We start from the raw sequence: 12146 nt of genomic DNA on the forward strand, positions 1-12146 counted from the left end.
CTGTTCCCCCTTTATTCCCCTCCACCCTACCCCTCATCCCCACCATTACCCCCCCTTTAGTTTATGACCATGTGTCTCAATTCCTTTAGATTCTATATTTCCCATGCTATTCTTGCCCCCCATCTATTTTCTATCTACTGTCTATGCTACTTATTTTCTGTACCTTCTCCCCCCTTCTCCTCCTCCCACTCCTCTGTTGCTAACCCTCCTTGAGATCTTCATTTCTATGTTTCCACTCCTGATCTAGCAGTCCTTTTAGTTTGCTTTCGTTTTAGGTGTGGTTGTTAATAACTGTGAATTTGTTGTCCTTTCACTGTTCATGTTTCTTTAACTTCTTTTTCTTAGGTAAGTCCCTTTAACATTTCATATAATAAGGGCTTGGTGATGATGAACTCCTTGAATTTGATCTTATCTGAGAAGCACTTTATCTGTCCTTCCATTCTAAATGAAAGTTTTGCTGGATAGAGCAATCTTGGTTGTAGGTCTTTGGATTTCATGACTGGGAATACCTCTTTCCAGCCCCTTCTTGCCTGTAAGGTCTCTTTTGAGAAATCCGCTGACAGTCTGATGGGGACTCCTTTATAGGTGACTGTCCCCTTAGCTCTTGCTGCTTCTAGGATTCTCTCCTTCATTTTAATTTTGGCTAATGTAATTATGATGTGCCTTGGTGTGTTCCTTCTTGGGTCCAACTTCTTTGGGACTCTCTGAGCTTCCTGGATTTCCTGGAAGTCTATTGCCTTTGCCAGATTGGGGAAATTCTCCTTTATTATTTGTTCAAATAAGTTTTCCACTGGTGGCTGTGCCTTTCCCCCTTCTGGTACCCCTATAATTCGGATGTTGGAGCGTTTAAAGATGTCCTGGAGGTTCCTAAGACTCTCCTCATTTCTTTGAATTCTTGCTTCTTGACTCTTTTCTGTTTGGCCATTATTTGCTTTCTTCTGGTCCACTCCATTGATTTGAGTCCCAGTTTCCTTTTCATTGCTATTGGTGTCCTGTGCAATTCCATTCATTTCAATTAGTTTCGCCTTCATATATTTGTCTAATTTGTCGGTATAATCAACCAGTTCTGTGAGGATCCTGATCACCAGTGTTTTAAACTGTGCGTCTGTGAGTTTTGCTATTTCTTCATCGCTTAGATCTATTGGCTCTGGGGCTCTGAGATCCTCCTGCGCCATTCTTGGTCTCTTTGGGCCCTTTAAGTGTGAGAAGTGGCTCCTTGGATTCCCAGGTCGCTGGGTTGTGACGCTGTATGTGGGGGCGTGGCCAGAGCGGGGAAATGGTGACCCCCTCTGCCGCTTCTCACAGCTGGGTGCGGAGGAGCAGTGCCTTAGGTGGTTCACCTGGGCCGGGCCACTCAGAGTCACTGGGTTATGACGCTGTATGTGGAGGTGGGGTCAGAGCAGGGAAATGGCGGCGCCCTCCAGTGCCGCTTGACGTGGGGACCTGCCGGCCCGGTCCGGTCCAACCGCCCACTCCCTCGCCTGTCCACCCGCGCACAAATGCGCGACCTCAGTCAACATGCAGCCCCTCTGCCCCGCTGTCTCCCCCGTGGTCGCTCGCCTGGTCGCTCACTTGGTCGCTCACTAGGTCCGACCCTGCGCCTGGATTCCGCGGGCCTGAGTCCATCTGGCCAAGTCCTCCTGTGCAAACCTGCTCCGCCAGCCGCTGGTTTCGCCCCTTACCGGTCAGGCTGAAGAATTTGTTGTTAACGGACTTCCGAAAAGTTCAATTTTCCGTGTTCTGGCTGTGTTTTCTGTTGCTAATATTTAGTTGTCTCTAAACTTGGTTGTGTGAGAAGGCACGGTACATCCACCTATGCCTCCATCTTGGCGGAAGTCTGCTACTTATTTTCTGTACCTTCTCCCCCCTTCTCCTTCTCCCACTCCCCTGTTGCTAACCCTCCATGTGATCTTCATTTCTATGGTTCTGCTCCTGATCTAGCTATCCTCTTAGTTTGCTTTTGTTTTAGGTGTGGTTGTTAATAACTGTGAGTTTGCTGTCCTTTCACTGTTCATCTTTTTTATCTTCTTTTTCTTAGATAAGTCCCTTTAACATTTCATATAATAAGGGCTTGGTAATGATGAACTTGTTGAATTTGATCTTATCTGAGAAGCACTTTATCTGCCCTTCCATTTTAAATGAAAGCTTTGCTGGGTAGAGCAATCTTGGATGTAGGTCTTCAGATTTCATGACTTGGAACACTTCTTTCCAGCCCCTTCTTGCCTGTAAGGTCTCTTCTGAGAAATCAGCTGACAGTCTGATGGGAACTCCTTTATAGGTGACTGTCCCCTTATCTCTTGCTGCTTCTAGAATTCCCTCCTTCATTTTAATCTTGGCTAATGTAATTATGATGTGCTTTGGTGTGTTCCTTCTTGGGTCCAACTTCTTTGGGACTCTCTGAGCTTCCTGGATTTCCTGGAAGTCTATTTCCTTTGCCAGATTGGGGAAGTTCTCCTTTATTATTATTTGTTCAAATAAGTTTTCCACTTGTGGCTGTTCCTCTTCCCCTTCTGGCACCCCTATAATTCTGATGTTGGAACGTTTTTCTTTTCTGTTTGGTCATTTTTTTCCTCTTTCTGGTCCACTCCTTTGATTTGAGTCCCAGTTTCCTTTCCATTACTGTTGGTTTGCTGTGCATTTCCATTCATTTCAATTAGTTTCGCCTTCATATGTTTGTCTAATTTGTGGCTATAATCAACCAGTTCTGTGAGGATCCTGATCACCAGTGTTTTGAACTGTGCATCTGAAAGTTTGGCTATTTCTTCATCACTTAGATTAATCAGCTCTGGGGCTCTAAGTTCTTCTTGAGCCATGTTTTGATCTGTTAGTGCCTATTAGGTATGAGGAGCGGAGCCTTAGTTGTTTACCAGGGCAGGGCCACCCAGGTCACTGGTTTGTGATGCTGTAGGTGGGGGCAGGGCCAGAGAGGGACAATGGCAGTCCCCTCTGCTGCTTCCTGCCACTGGGACCTGCATGGTACGTCTCACCGCTCCCTCATTCACCGGTTTATCGGTTTGGCTGAAGGGTTCGTTGTTGTCAGACTTCTGTGAAGTTCAATTTTCTGTGGTTTGGGCTGCGTTTTTGTTGCTAAAACTTTGTTGTTTTAAAACTTGGTTGTGGGAGGAGGCACAGTGCTTCCACCTACTCCTCCATCTTGGCGGAAATCCCTGATCTTTTCTATTTTTAAAAGATTTTAATTGTTTTTAGAGAGGGCAAGGGAAGGAGAAAGAGAGGGAGAGAAGCATCAGTGTGTGATTGCCTCTCAAGTGCCCCCTATGGGGACCTGGCCCACAACACAGGTATGTGCCCTGACTGGGAATCAAACTGGTAACCCTTTGGTTGGCAGGCCTGTGCTCAATCCACTGAGCTACACCAGCCAAGGCAATCTTTTTTATTTTTTCAAAAAGTTCTATTTCATTCTGGCTCTGATCTTAACTATGTCCTTCCTTCTACTTACTATGGGTTTGCTTGTTCTTCTTCTAGTTCCTTTAGGTGTAGAGTTAAATTGTTTATTTGAAATTTTTTATTTTTTGAGGTCAGCCTGCATGGCTATGAACTTCTCACTTAAAACTACTTTTGTTACATGCCATAAATTTTGTGAAGTTGAGTTTTAATTTTCTTTTGTAAAGGTCATTTTTTCTTTCTTGTCTGATTTCATTTTTAATCCATTGTTTAGTAGCATATTGTTTAGTCTCTACATATTTGTGTTTTTCCCAATTTTTTCTCTGTAGGTGATTTCTAATTTCACACAATTGTCGTTGGAAAAGATACTTGCTATGATTAGTGTTTGTGAATTTATGGAGGCTTTTAATTTTTTTCTTCTATGTTTTTAAAAAAGATTTTATTTATTTTTAGAGATAGGGGAAGGGAAGGAGAGAGGGAGAGACATATCAATGTGTGGTTACCTCCTGCATGCCCCCTACTGGGGACCTGGCCTGCAACCCAGGCATGTGCCCCATTTGGGAATCGAACTGACAACCCTTTGGTTTGCAACTGGCGCTCAATCCACCAAACTACATCAGCCAGGGCTGAAGGCTTGTTTTGTGGCCTAACAAATCACCTGTCCTAAAGAATGTTCCATGTGCACTTGAAAAAAATTCTATTCTGCAGTTTTGGGATGAACTGATGTATAAATATCTATTAAGTTGATCTCCTCTAATGTGACATTTAAATCCATTACTTCCTAATTTTCTGTCTGGATTGGTTTGAGTGGGGTATAAAATTCCCTACCACTACTGTATTACTGTGAATTTCTCCCTTTATGTCTATGAATATTTACATTATGTATTTATGTGCTCCTATGTTGGGCATGTAGATATTTACAGTTATAGCCTCCTCTTAGATTGGCCCCTTTATGATTGTGTTTTTCTTTGTCTCTTTTACATTTGTTGTTTTAAAGTATATGGGGCAAATGTGAGTATTGCTACCCCAGGTTTCTTTTCATTTTTATTTGCATGGAATATATATATATATATATATATATATATATATATATATATATATATTTAAAGATTTTATTTATCTTTAGAGGGGAATGGAAGGAGAGAGGGAGAGAAACATCAATGTATGGTTGCCTTTCATGCGTCCCCTGCTGGGAACTGGCCTGCAGGGAACTAGCCTGCAACCCAGGCATGTGCCCTGACTGGGAATTGAACTGCGATTGTCTGGTTCGCAGGCCCGCACTCAATCCACTGAGCTACACCAGCCAGGGCCTGCATGGAGTATATTTTTCATCCTTTCACTTTTAGTCTATTTGTGTCTTTTAATTTTATGCCTCTGGTAGGCAATATAAAAATAGTTCTTATTTTTAATCCATTCAGCCACTCTATATGTTTTTTTTTTAAGATTATTTATTTATTTATTTTTAGAGACAAGTGAAGGGAAGGAGAAAGAGAGGGAGAAACATCAGTGTGTGGTTGCCTCTCATGTGTCCCCCACCAGGGACCTGGCCTGCAACCCAGGCATGTGCCCTGACTGGGAATTGAACTGGTGACCCCTTGCTTCACAGGCCCGTGCTCAATCCACTGAGCCACACCAGCCAGGGCCACTCTATATGTTTTTATTGGACCTTTTAATCCATTTTTAATGAAATTATTGATAAGTTCTACTGTGCTGTTTTGTTGTTTGGTGGTTGTTTCTATCATTCTTTGTTGCTTTCTTCATCTCCTGATTTCTTTCCTTGTGGTCTACTGGTTTTCTTTAGCGATTTGTTTGAGTACTTTCTACTAATTTTTTGTATCTCTTTTGTAGGTGTTTTTTATTGTGGTTACCATGAGGTTTATGTATATCATTCTACTTCTATAATAGTCTATCTTAAGCTAATAGTCACTTAAATTCAAATATATTTTATAAGGACTATATTTGTACTCCCCCTACACACTTTATGTTGTTGATATCATGTTGTACATCTTTTTATGTTGTATATCTAGCTACATATAGTTTAAATGGAGTTTGATCCTTTTTATTTTGAACTTCATAGTAGCTTTTAAATGTCCAATTTGTTTTGTTAGAATTTGGTTTTACCTGTGAGATTTATTTTCCTTTCCCATATTCACTTTATTTTTTTTTTAATGATTTTATTTTTAGAGAGACAGGAAGGTGGGGAGAAAAAGAGGAAGAGAAACATCAATGTGCAAGAGATACAGCAATTGGTTGCCTCGCACAAGCTCCCAACCAGGGACCTGGCCCTCAACCCAGGCGTGTACCCTGACTGGCAATCAAACTAGCATCCTTTCAGTTTGCAGGCTGCTGCTCAGTCCACTGAGCCACACCAGCCAGTCATATTTTTTTATTTCTCGTTATGGTCATTTCTACTTAAAAACCCCTTTAATATGTCTTGTAAAGTTGGTTTAATGCTTTACATTTTGCTTGTCAGGGAAATGCTTCATCTCTCCCTCAATTCTGAATGAACTTGTTGGGTAAATTATTCTAGGCCATGGGTTCCTACTTTCAGCACTTTAAAAGCCCCTCCCTCCCCCTTCTGCCCTGTCAAGTTTGTATGTAACTGGCTGTTGTCCTCTTGCTCCTTCAAAATTCTCTTTTGCCATTTTAATTACAATATGTCCTGGTGTGGGTTTCTTTAGGCGCATTATGATTGGAATTTTCTGTACGTCCTGGACCTAGACATGTTTCCTTTCTTAAGAAAGATTTCAGCCATTATTTCATAAAGTCAAGTTTCTGCTCCTTTCTCCTCTGGGATTCTGGGATCTCTATAATGAGAATGTTTGAGTGTTGGATGTTATCCCAGAATTCCCTTAAACTATCCTCATTACAAACAAAAACAACCCTGGTTGGTGTGGCTCAGTGGACTGAGCACAGGCCTGCGAACCAAAGTGTTGCTAGTTCGATTCCCAGTCAGGGCACATGCCTGGGTTGCAGGCCAAGTCCCCACTAGGGGGAGCACAAGAGGCAACTACACATTGATGTTTCTTTCCCTCTCTTTCTCCTTCCCTTGCCCTCTGAAAATAAAATTTTTAAAAAACAAACAACACCTTTTTCTTTCTGCTGTTCTAGTTTGTCTTCTAGGTCACTGATTTATTCTTCTGTTAGCTAATATGATGTTAATTCCTTATCATGTGCTTTTTCATTTCAGTACTTGAAGAGTATTGTACTCTTCAAGTCTGCTTTGTTTTTTCTTATACTTTCCCTTTGTTGACGTTCTCCCTAAGTTCCTCCAGTTGATTTAAGTTTGGTGAGCATCCTTATGATTGTCTCTTTGAATTCAGTATCAGGCAAATTATTTTTCTCCTTTTCCTTAGGTTTTCTTTTTTAATAAAGATTTTTCTCATTTCTTCATTGAAAGATTTTCTTACTTTGTTTGATATCTATGTTTATACTTATATAGAAGCAGACTCTGTGTAGGCTGAATGTGCCAGGTGGTTTGGAGAAACTGGTGGGAGCTGAGCAGGTGCGTAAGGCATCTGGAGCACTGGCCCACCAAGCTAGAGAAGTCCTTGATAGTGAGGCCTGGTGGATGTGGTGATGCTGTATTATCCCGTGGGAAGCTAAAGGCCCCAAACAATAAAACTGGGAACACACAGGGGTGACCTTGCAGGCATGCCAAAACCCCAGGATAGAGCCCATATGGACATATCTAAGTAGAGGGGACCAGAACAATGGTGTTCACCAGCCCTTTTGACCCTGGAGAGTTCCTGCAGCTCCCAGAGAGGTCTTGTGGCTCCAGTCTTCTGTTTGGTTTCTCTTGTTGCCAGAAGCTATTCATTCAGCTCTGTTGTCTCAGAGTAATTGTCTATATTGATATATGTTTGAGTTTGGAATGGGAGGAGGCAAATTCAGTAGCCTCCTATGCCACTGCCTTGGCAGACCTCATTTTTTACATTTAGATTTTGATCCCTTTGGTATTTATCCTGAAATATGGTGTGAGGAAGGGATGCAGTGTCATCATCTGTTGAAACATCTGACTTTGCTCCTTGATGTGGTGGCCACCCTTACCTTAAAGTTCCATTGTGCTTGGGTCTTTTCTGGACTTACACTGTATCCTGTTGGCCTATGTGCTCTGTGTGTGAAGCTTTACAATGTGTTTTAACATCTTAGGGGGCTATTCCCACCTCCCTACTGCTTTTTTCCCCCCAACAGGTTTCCTGCTATTTTTGCTCATTTGTTTCTAAATGAACTTGACTATCTTAAGTTATTAGACAGCTAACCTGATGGAATTTTCATTGGCATCAACTGAAATGTGTAAGTGAACAGGAAAAATGGAGAAAACTCATGTCAGTGGGCACACTTGATGTTCTGTACAATGAAATCCCCATGTAACTGTCACTCAGCTCAAACATCAAACATTTCAGTCCTCCAGAAGCTTTTTTTTTTTTTTGCCAAGGTTAATTGTCAGCCTGACTTCTACTCCATTCATTTAATATTCATTTTTATGTTGATTTTTTTTATCACTGCTAGTATGACTAACTTCCTCTATTGCTATAGTTTTCCACTGATTCCTTTGGGTTTTCTATGTAGTTACATTAAAGGAGACAGTAAAGAGATAGTGTTACTTTCCCCTTTCCAGTTCTTGTGTCTACAGTTACTTTTTCTTGTCTAATTATACTGACCAGCACTGCTAATATGGTGTTAAATAGTAAGGAATCAGTGTGCATCTTTTCTAACTTTTGTCTTTGGTGGCAAAACCTGTAGTGTCTGTCCACTAAATAAGAAGCTGGCTTTCAGGCTAAAATGTTAAACCCCTTTTACAAAGAAACTGAGGGTCTGAAAGGTGAAAGAGCCCCAAAGGTGGGGTAAGATGGAAGCAAGCACTCAGCCTGTTCCCAGATATCACCCCTGCCTATTGCCTCTACAGGAGATTGTGAACTTCAACTGCCGGAAGCTGGTGGCCTCAATGCCACTGTTTGCCAATGCTGACCCCAACTTCGTCACAGCCATGCTGACCAAACTCAAGTTTGAGGTCTTCCAGCCAGGTGACTACATCATCCGTGAGGGTACCATTGGCAAGAAGATGTACTTCATACAGCATGGTGTGGTCAGCGTGCTCACCAAAGGCAACAAGGAGATGAAGCTATCCGATGGCTCCTATTTTGGGGGTTAGTGTCTGCAGGGGCCAGGGAGCGGGCAATAAAGTTGGACCCTTCCTGGGGCTGGAGGGGAAGGCAGGAAGGCCACAGGGGTGCCAGTTCGAAGGACTCTCTGGCTAGACGGGGGCCACACTAGCAGAGGTGTGTGCTGGGTGGCACTCACTGCAGCTAGGAGTACCCACAGGATGAATGCGGGGGCAGCTGGGTGTTGCCCAGTGTCTCAGGTGCCTTCTTTGGCCACACAGAGATCTGCCTGCTAACACGGGGCCGACGCACAGCGAGTGTGCGGGCTGACACCTACTGCCGCCTCTACTCACTGAGTGTGGACCACTTCAATGAGGTGCTGGAGGAGTACCCCATGATGCGGCGGGCCTTTGAGACTGTCGCCATTGACCGCTTGGACCGCATTGGTGAGTGGGCCTGGCTGAGCCCTCTGTAGTTCTGGGGGAAACCATGCTGAGATGGAATGTGGTGTGGCTTAGATGACACACAGGAAACCAGATTATCTGATTGGCTCTGTCCCCTGGCTTAGCACAGCTCTAGTTTCCAAGGAAGAAAAATTATGAGGTGTTTCCAGTTGTGCAGAACTCTGCCCACTGGGCAAACAACTGCTGAGCAGCTACCATGTGCCCAGAGTGACAGCTGGTGGGCCATGAAGCTGCCTGTTGCCACCCTCAGCTTGTCAGAGAGGACATGTGGTAGTGGTGGGGCCTCCTGGCGATGCTAACTGGAGACCAGTACTAGTAGGTGGTGTCAGGATGAGAAGGCATGTTTTTGCACATGGATGCTGATTATGCAAAGACCCTGAGGTAAGAAAGAGATCCAGAGTCCAGAGAGCCAGAGAAGCTGAGAGGAGGGTTAGCGAGGTAGGCAAGGACCCAGGCATGCTGGGTCTGGTGGGCTGTGTGGGGAGGTGGTTGGACTTTAAATCAGGAGCAATAGGGAGCCACAGACAGTTCTAAGCAGGGGAGGACCTGATCAGATTTGTATTCTACAAGTTTACACAGCGGGGAGATGGTGGCCTGGCCTGGGCAGGATGTGGTAGCCTTGGTTGTAGGGAGAAGTGGAGCCCTCAGGACTTACTGACTAGACATAGGAGCAGGGAGATGGTGGCCCTTGCTATTTGTGGGAATAAAAATCAATGGCTACAAAATCAGGACTGGGTGGGGTGGACAGGGATTAGAGGGAGAACTTCCCCGTATGCAGAAAGTGCTCCATACATGTTTATATGCAAAAGGCACTAAACAATGACTATATAGTAGGTATTCAACATTTTTGGGACAGGTGCTTAGACATATTTGCTATATACAGCAGGCACTCAACACATGCTTGCAGTGTATGTTTTAAGTACTTGGCCCTCTAGTTGCAAACAGGCAGGCATTCTGGGTGTGTTGCTATATAGTGCAGGCGCTCAATACAAGATTGCTACATATGGGAAATGCTCCATGGATGTTAACAGTTTACATAGGGGTCTCATACCTGCTTTATGTATGCATCAGGTGCTCTGTGCGTGGTACACACAACAGACACTTGATTCCTTATAGATCATGCACACTTGCTGTATACAGAGGTTCTCAGTTGTCTCCTTCCCATACACAGCAGACACTAGATGCCTGCTCTCCTTATAAAGGAGGCACTTAGTACACACAAGTGTACATATACTGGCTATACACTGTGGATGTTAATACCTACTTGCTGTATGCAGGAGGCACTCAATACACAGAGCTGTATGCAGGAGGCACTCAGTACTACCTGTGATATATAGGGGTGCTTTGCATACTGGCTGTAGATAGTAGATGCCCAATACATTCTTCATGTGTACAGGAGGCATTCCATGTGCATCTGTATATGTAGAGAATAGGTGCCTATACCTACTTGCTGTATACAGCAGACATTCAGTACATGAAGCTGTATGTGTACTGTTGTAGAAAGTAGGTGAGGTGCTGTTGGCTGTATGTAGAAGGCATGCAATATGCACAAGTGTGTGTATGCTGGCTGTAGAGAGTGGGTGACATACTGTTTGCTGCATGCAGGTGTTCTGTGCCTACCGATGTAGTGGTGCCCGATACTTGGTTGCTGTATGTAGGAGGTACTCAGTACATGCAGCGGTCTGCCTACTGGATACAGGCTAATCGCATGCAGGAGACGCTCCCCTGTACACTGACACCTCCCCCATCCCCAGGCAAGAAGAACTCGATCCTGCTGCACAAGGTGCAACATGACCTCAACTCAGGCGTGTTCAACAACCAGGAGAATGCCATCATCCAGGAGATCGTCAAGTATGACCGTGAGATGGTGCAGCAGGCTGAGCTGGGCCAACGTGTCGGCCTCTTCCCACCACCACCCCAGCCACAGGTCACCTCAGCCATCGCCACGCTGCAGCAGGCCGTGGCCATGAGCTTCTGCCCGCAGGTGGCACGCCCGCTAGTGGGGCCACTAGCTCTCGGCTCACCGCGCCTTGTGCGCCGCCTGCCCCCAGGGCCTGCACCCAATGCCACTGCCTCCCCGGGGCACGTGCCAGCTGCCAGTCCCCCAGGCGCACCCGCCAGTCCCCGGGCACCACGGACTTCGCCTTATGGCGGCGCACCCTGCTCTCCAGCTGCACCCCGTGCTGGGCCCGCACTTCCAGCGCGCCGCTTGAGCCGCGCCTCGCGCCCGCTGTCCGCCTCACAGCCCTCGCTGCCCTATGGCGGTCCTGGCCCTGGCCCTGGCCCTGCGGTCTCCACACGTCCAGCCAGCAGCTCCACACCGCGCCTGGGGCCCACACCCGCCACCAGGGCAGCCGGACCCAGCCCAGACCGCAGGGACTCGGCCTTGCCCAGCGCCACAGGAGGCCTTGACCCGCCTGACTCGGCGCGTTCGCGCCTCTCTTCCAACTTGTGACCCTCGCTGCACCGCCCCGTGGGCCTGGGTGGGCCAGGGGCGGGGCCTTCATCCAAACCAAAGCCATGCCATTGCGCGCTGCCCCGGCCACCCACCCCAGAAGCCATAGAGGAGACGTAGGTAGTTGTAGTCAAGACAGGCGGGCTCCTGCTGTCCCCCATCACCTTGCGCCCACCCACATCGCCCCCCGCCCCCGCCCCCTTGGCGGTGGCCTCGCGGGCCTGCGAGGGGGCTCCCTTCACCTCGGTGCCTCAGTTCCCCCAACTGTGAAACAGGGAGGGAGCCACCCCGTGGCCGAGAGATGGCTGTGGACTTCCGCCTGCCCCCACCCTCACAGGTGGCCCGCCGTCCGATGAGGATTCTGTTTAAGTGCAATACTTGGCCTGCCAGCTTCCTGCTGCCCCCACTGCACTCACGCAATAACCGGCCCCGCCCCTCTCCGCGTGTGCCCCATGGTGACCTCCTGGAGCGGGCACAAGCAGCATCCTCCAGCACAGGGCACCCAGGGGCTGGCGGTATGGGCCACACCTGGGCATGGGGGTGAGGATGGGGAATCCCCGCCTTTGAGACGAATGTACTGACAAGCCGAGGCAGCAATGTCCCCACCACACCCCCACACCCCACTAACTTCCACAACCCCATTCCACGCAATAAACAACAGCATTGGCGCCCAGCCTACCCGCATTTGCTTGCTGGAAGCCCCAAGACAGGAGGGTGGTA

At 46.5% G+C, this 12146-nt stretch overlaps 1 protein-coding gene across 2 annotated transcripts in view; it reads left to right on the forward strand.

The window, feature by feature from the left end:
* Window positions 1-12093, forward strand: part of HCN2 (hyperpolarization activated cyclic nucleotide gated potassium and sodium channel 2) — a 34306-nt gene extending 22213 nt beyond the window's left edge. For both annotated transcript variants that reach the window (XM_053658423.1, XM_037139072.2), the window contains 3 exons: window positions 8312-8552; window positions 8789-8953; window positions 10726-12093. In XM_053658423.1, the coding sequence (XP_053514398.1) occupies window positions 8312-8552; window positions 8789-8953; window positions 10726-11426 (1107 nt within the window). In that variant the 3' untranslated portion in view covers window positions 11427-12093. The remainder of the gene's footprint in view (window positions 1-8311; window positions 8553-8788; window positions 8954-10725) is intronic.
* Window positions 12094-12146: the final 53 nt, after the last annotated feature.

This window comes from Artibeus jamaicensis, unplaced genomic scaffold, assembly GCF_021234435.1.
Source record: "Artibeus jamaicensis isolate MK-2021 breed Jamaican fruit bat unplaced genomic scaffold, CSHL_Jam_final scaffold_537, whole genome shotgun sequence".
Lineage (NCBI taxonomy): Eukaryota > Metazoa > Chordata > Mammalia > Chiroptera > Phyllostomidae > Artibeus > Artibeus jamaicensis.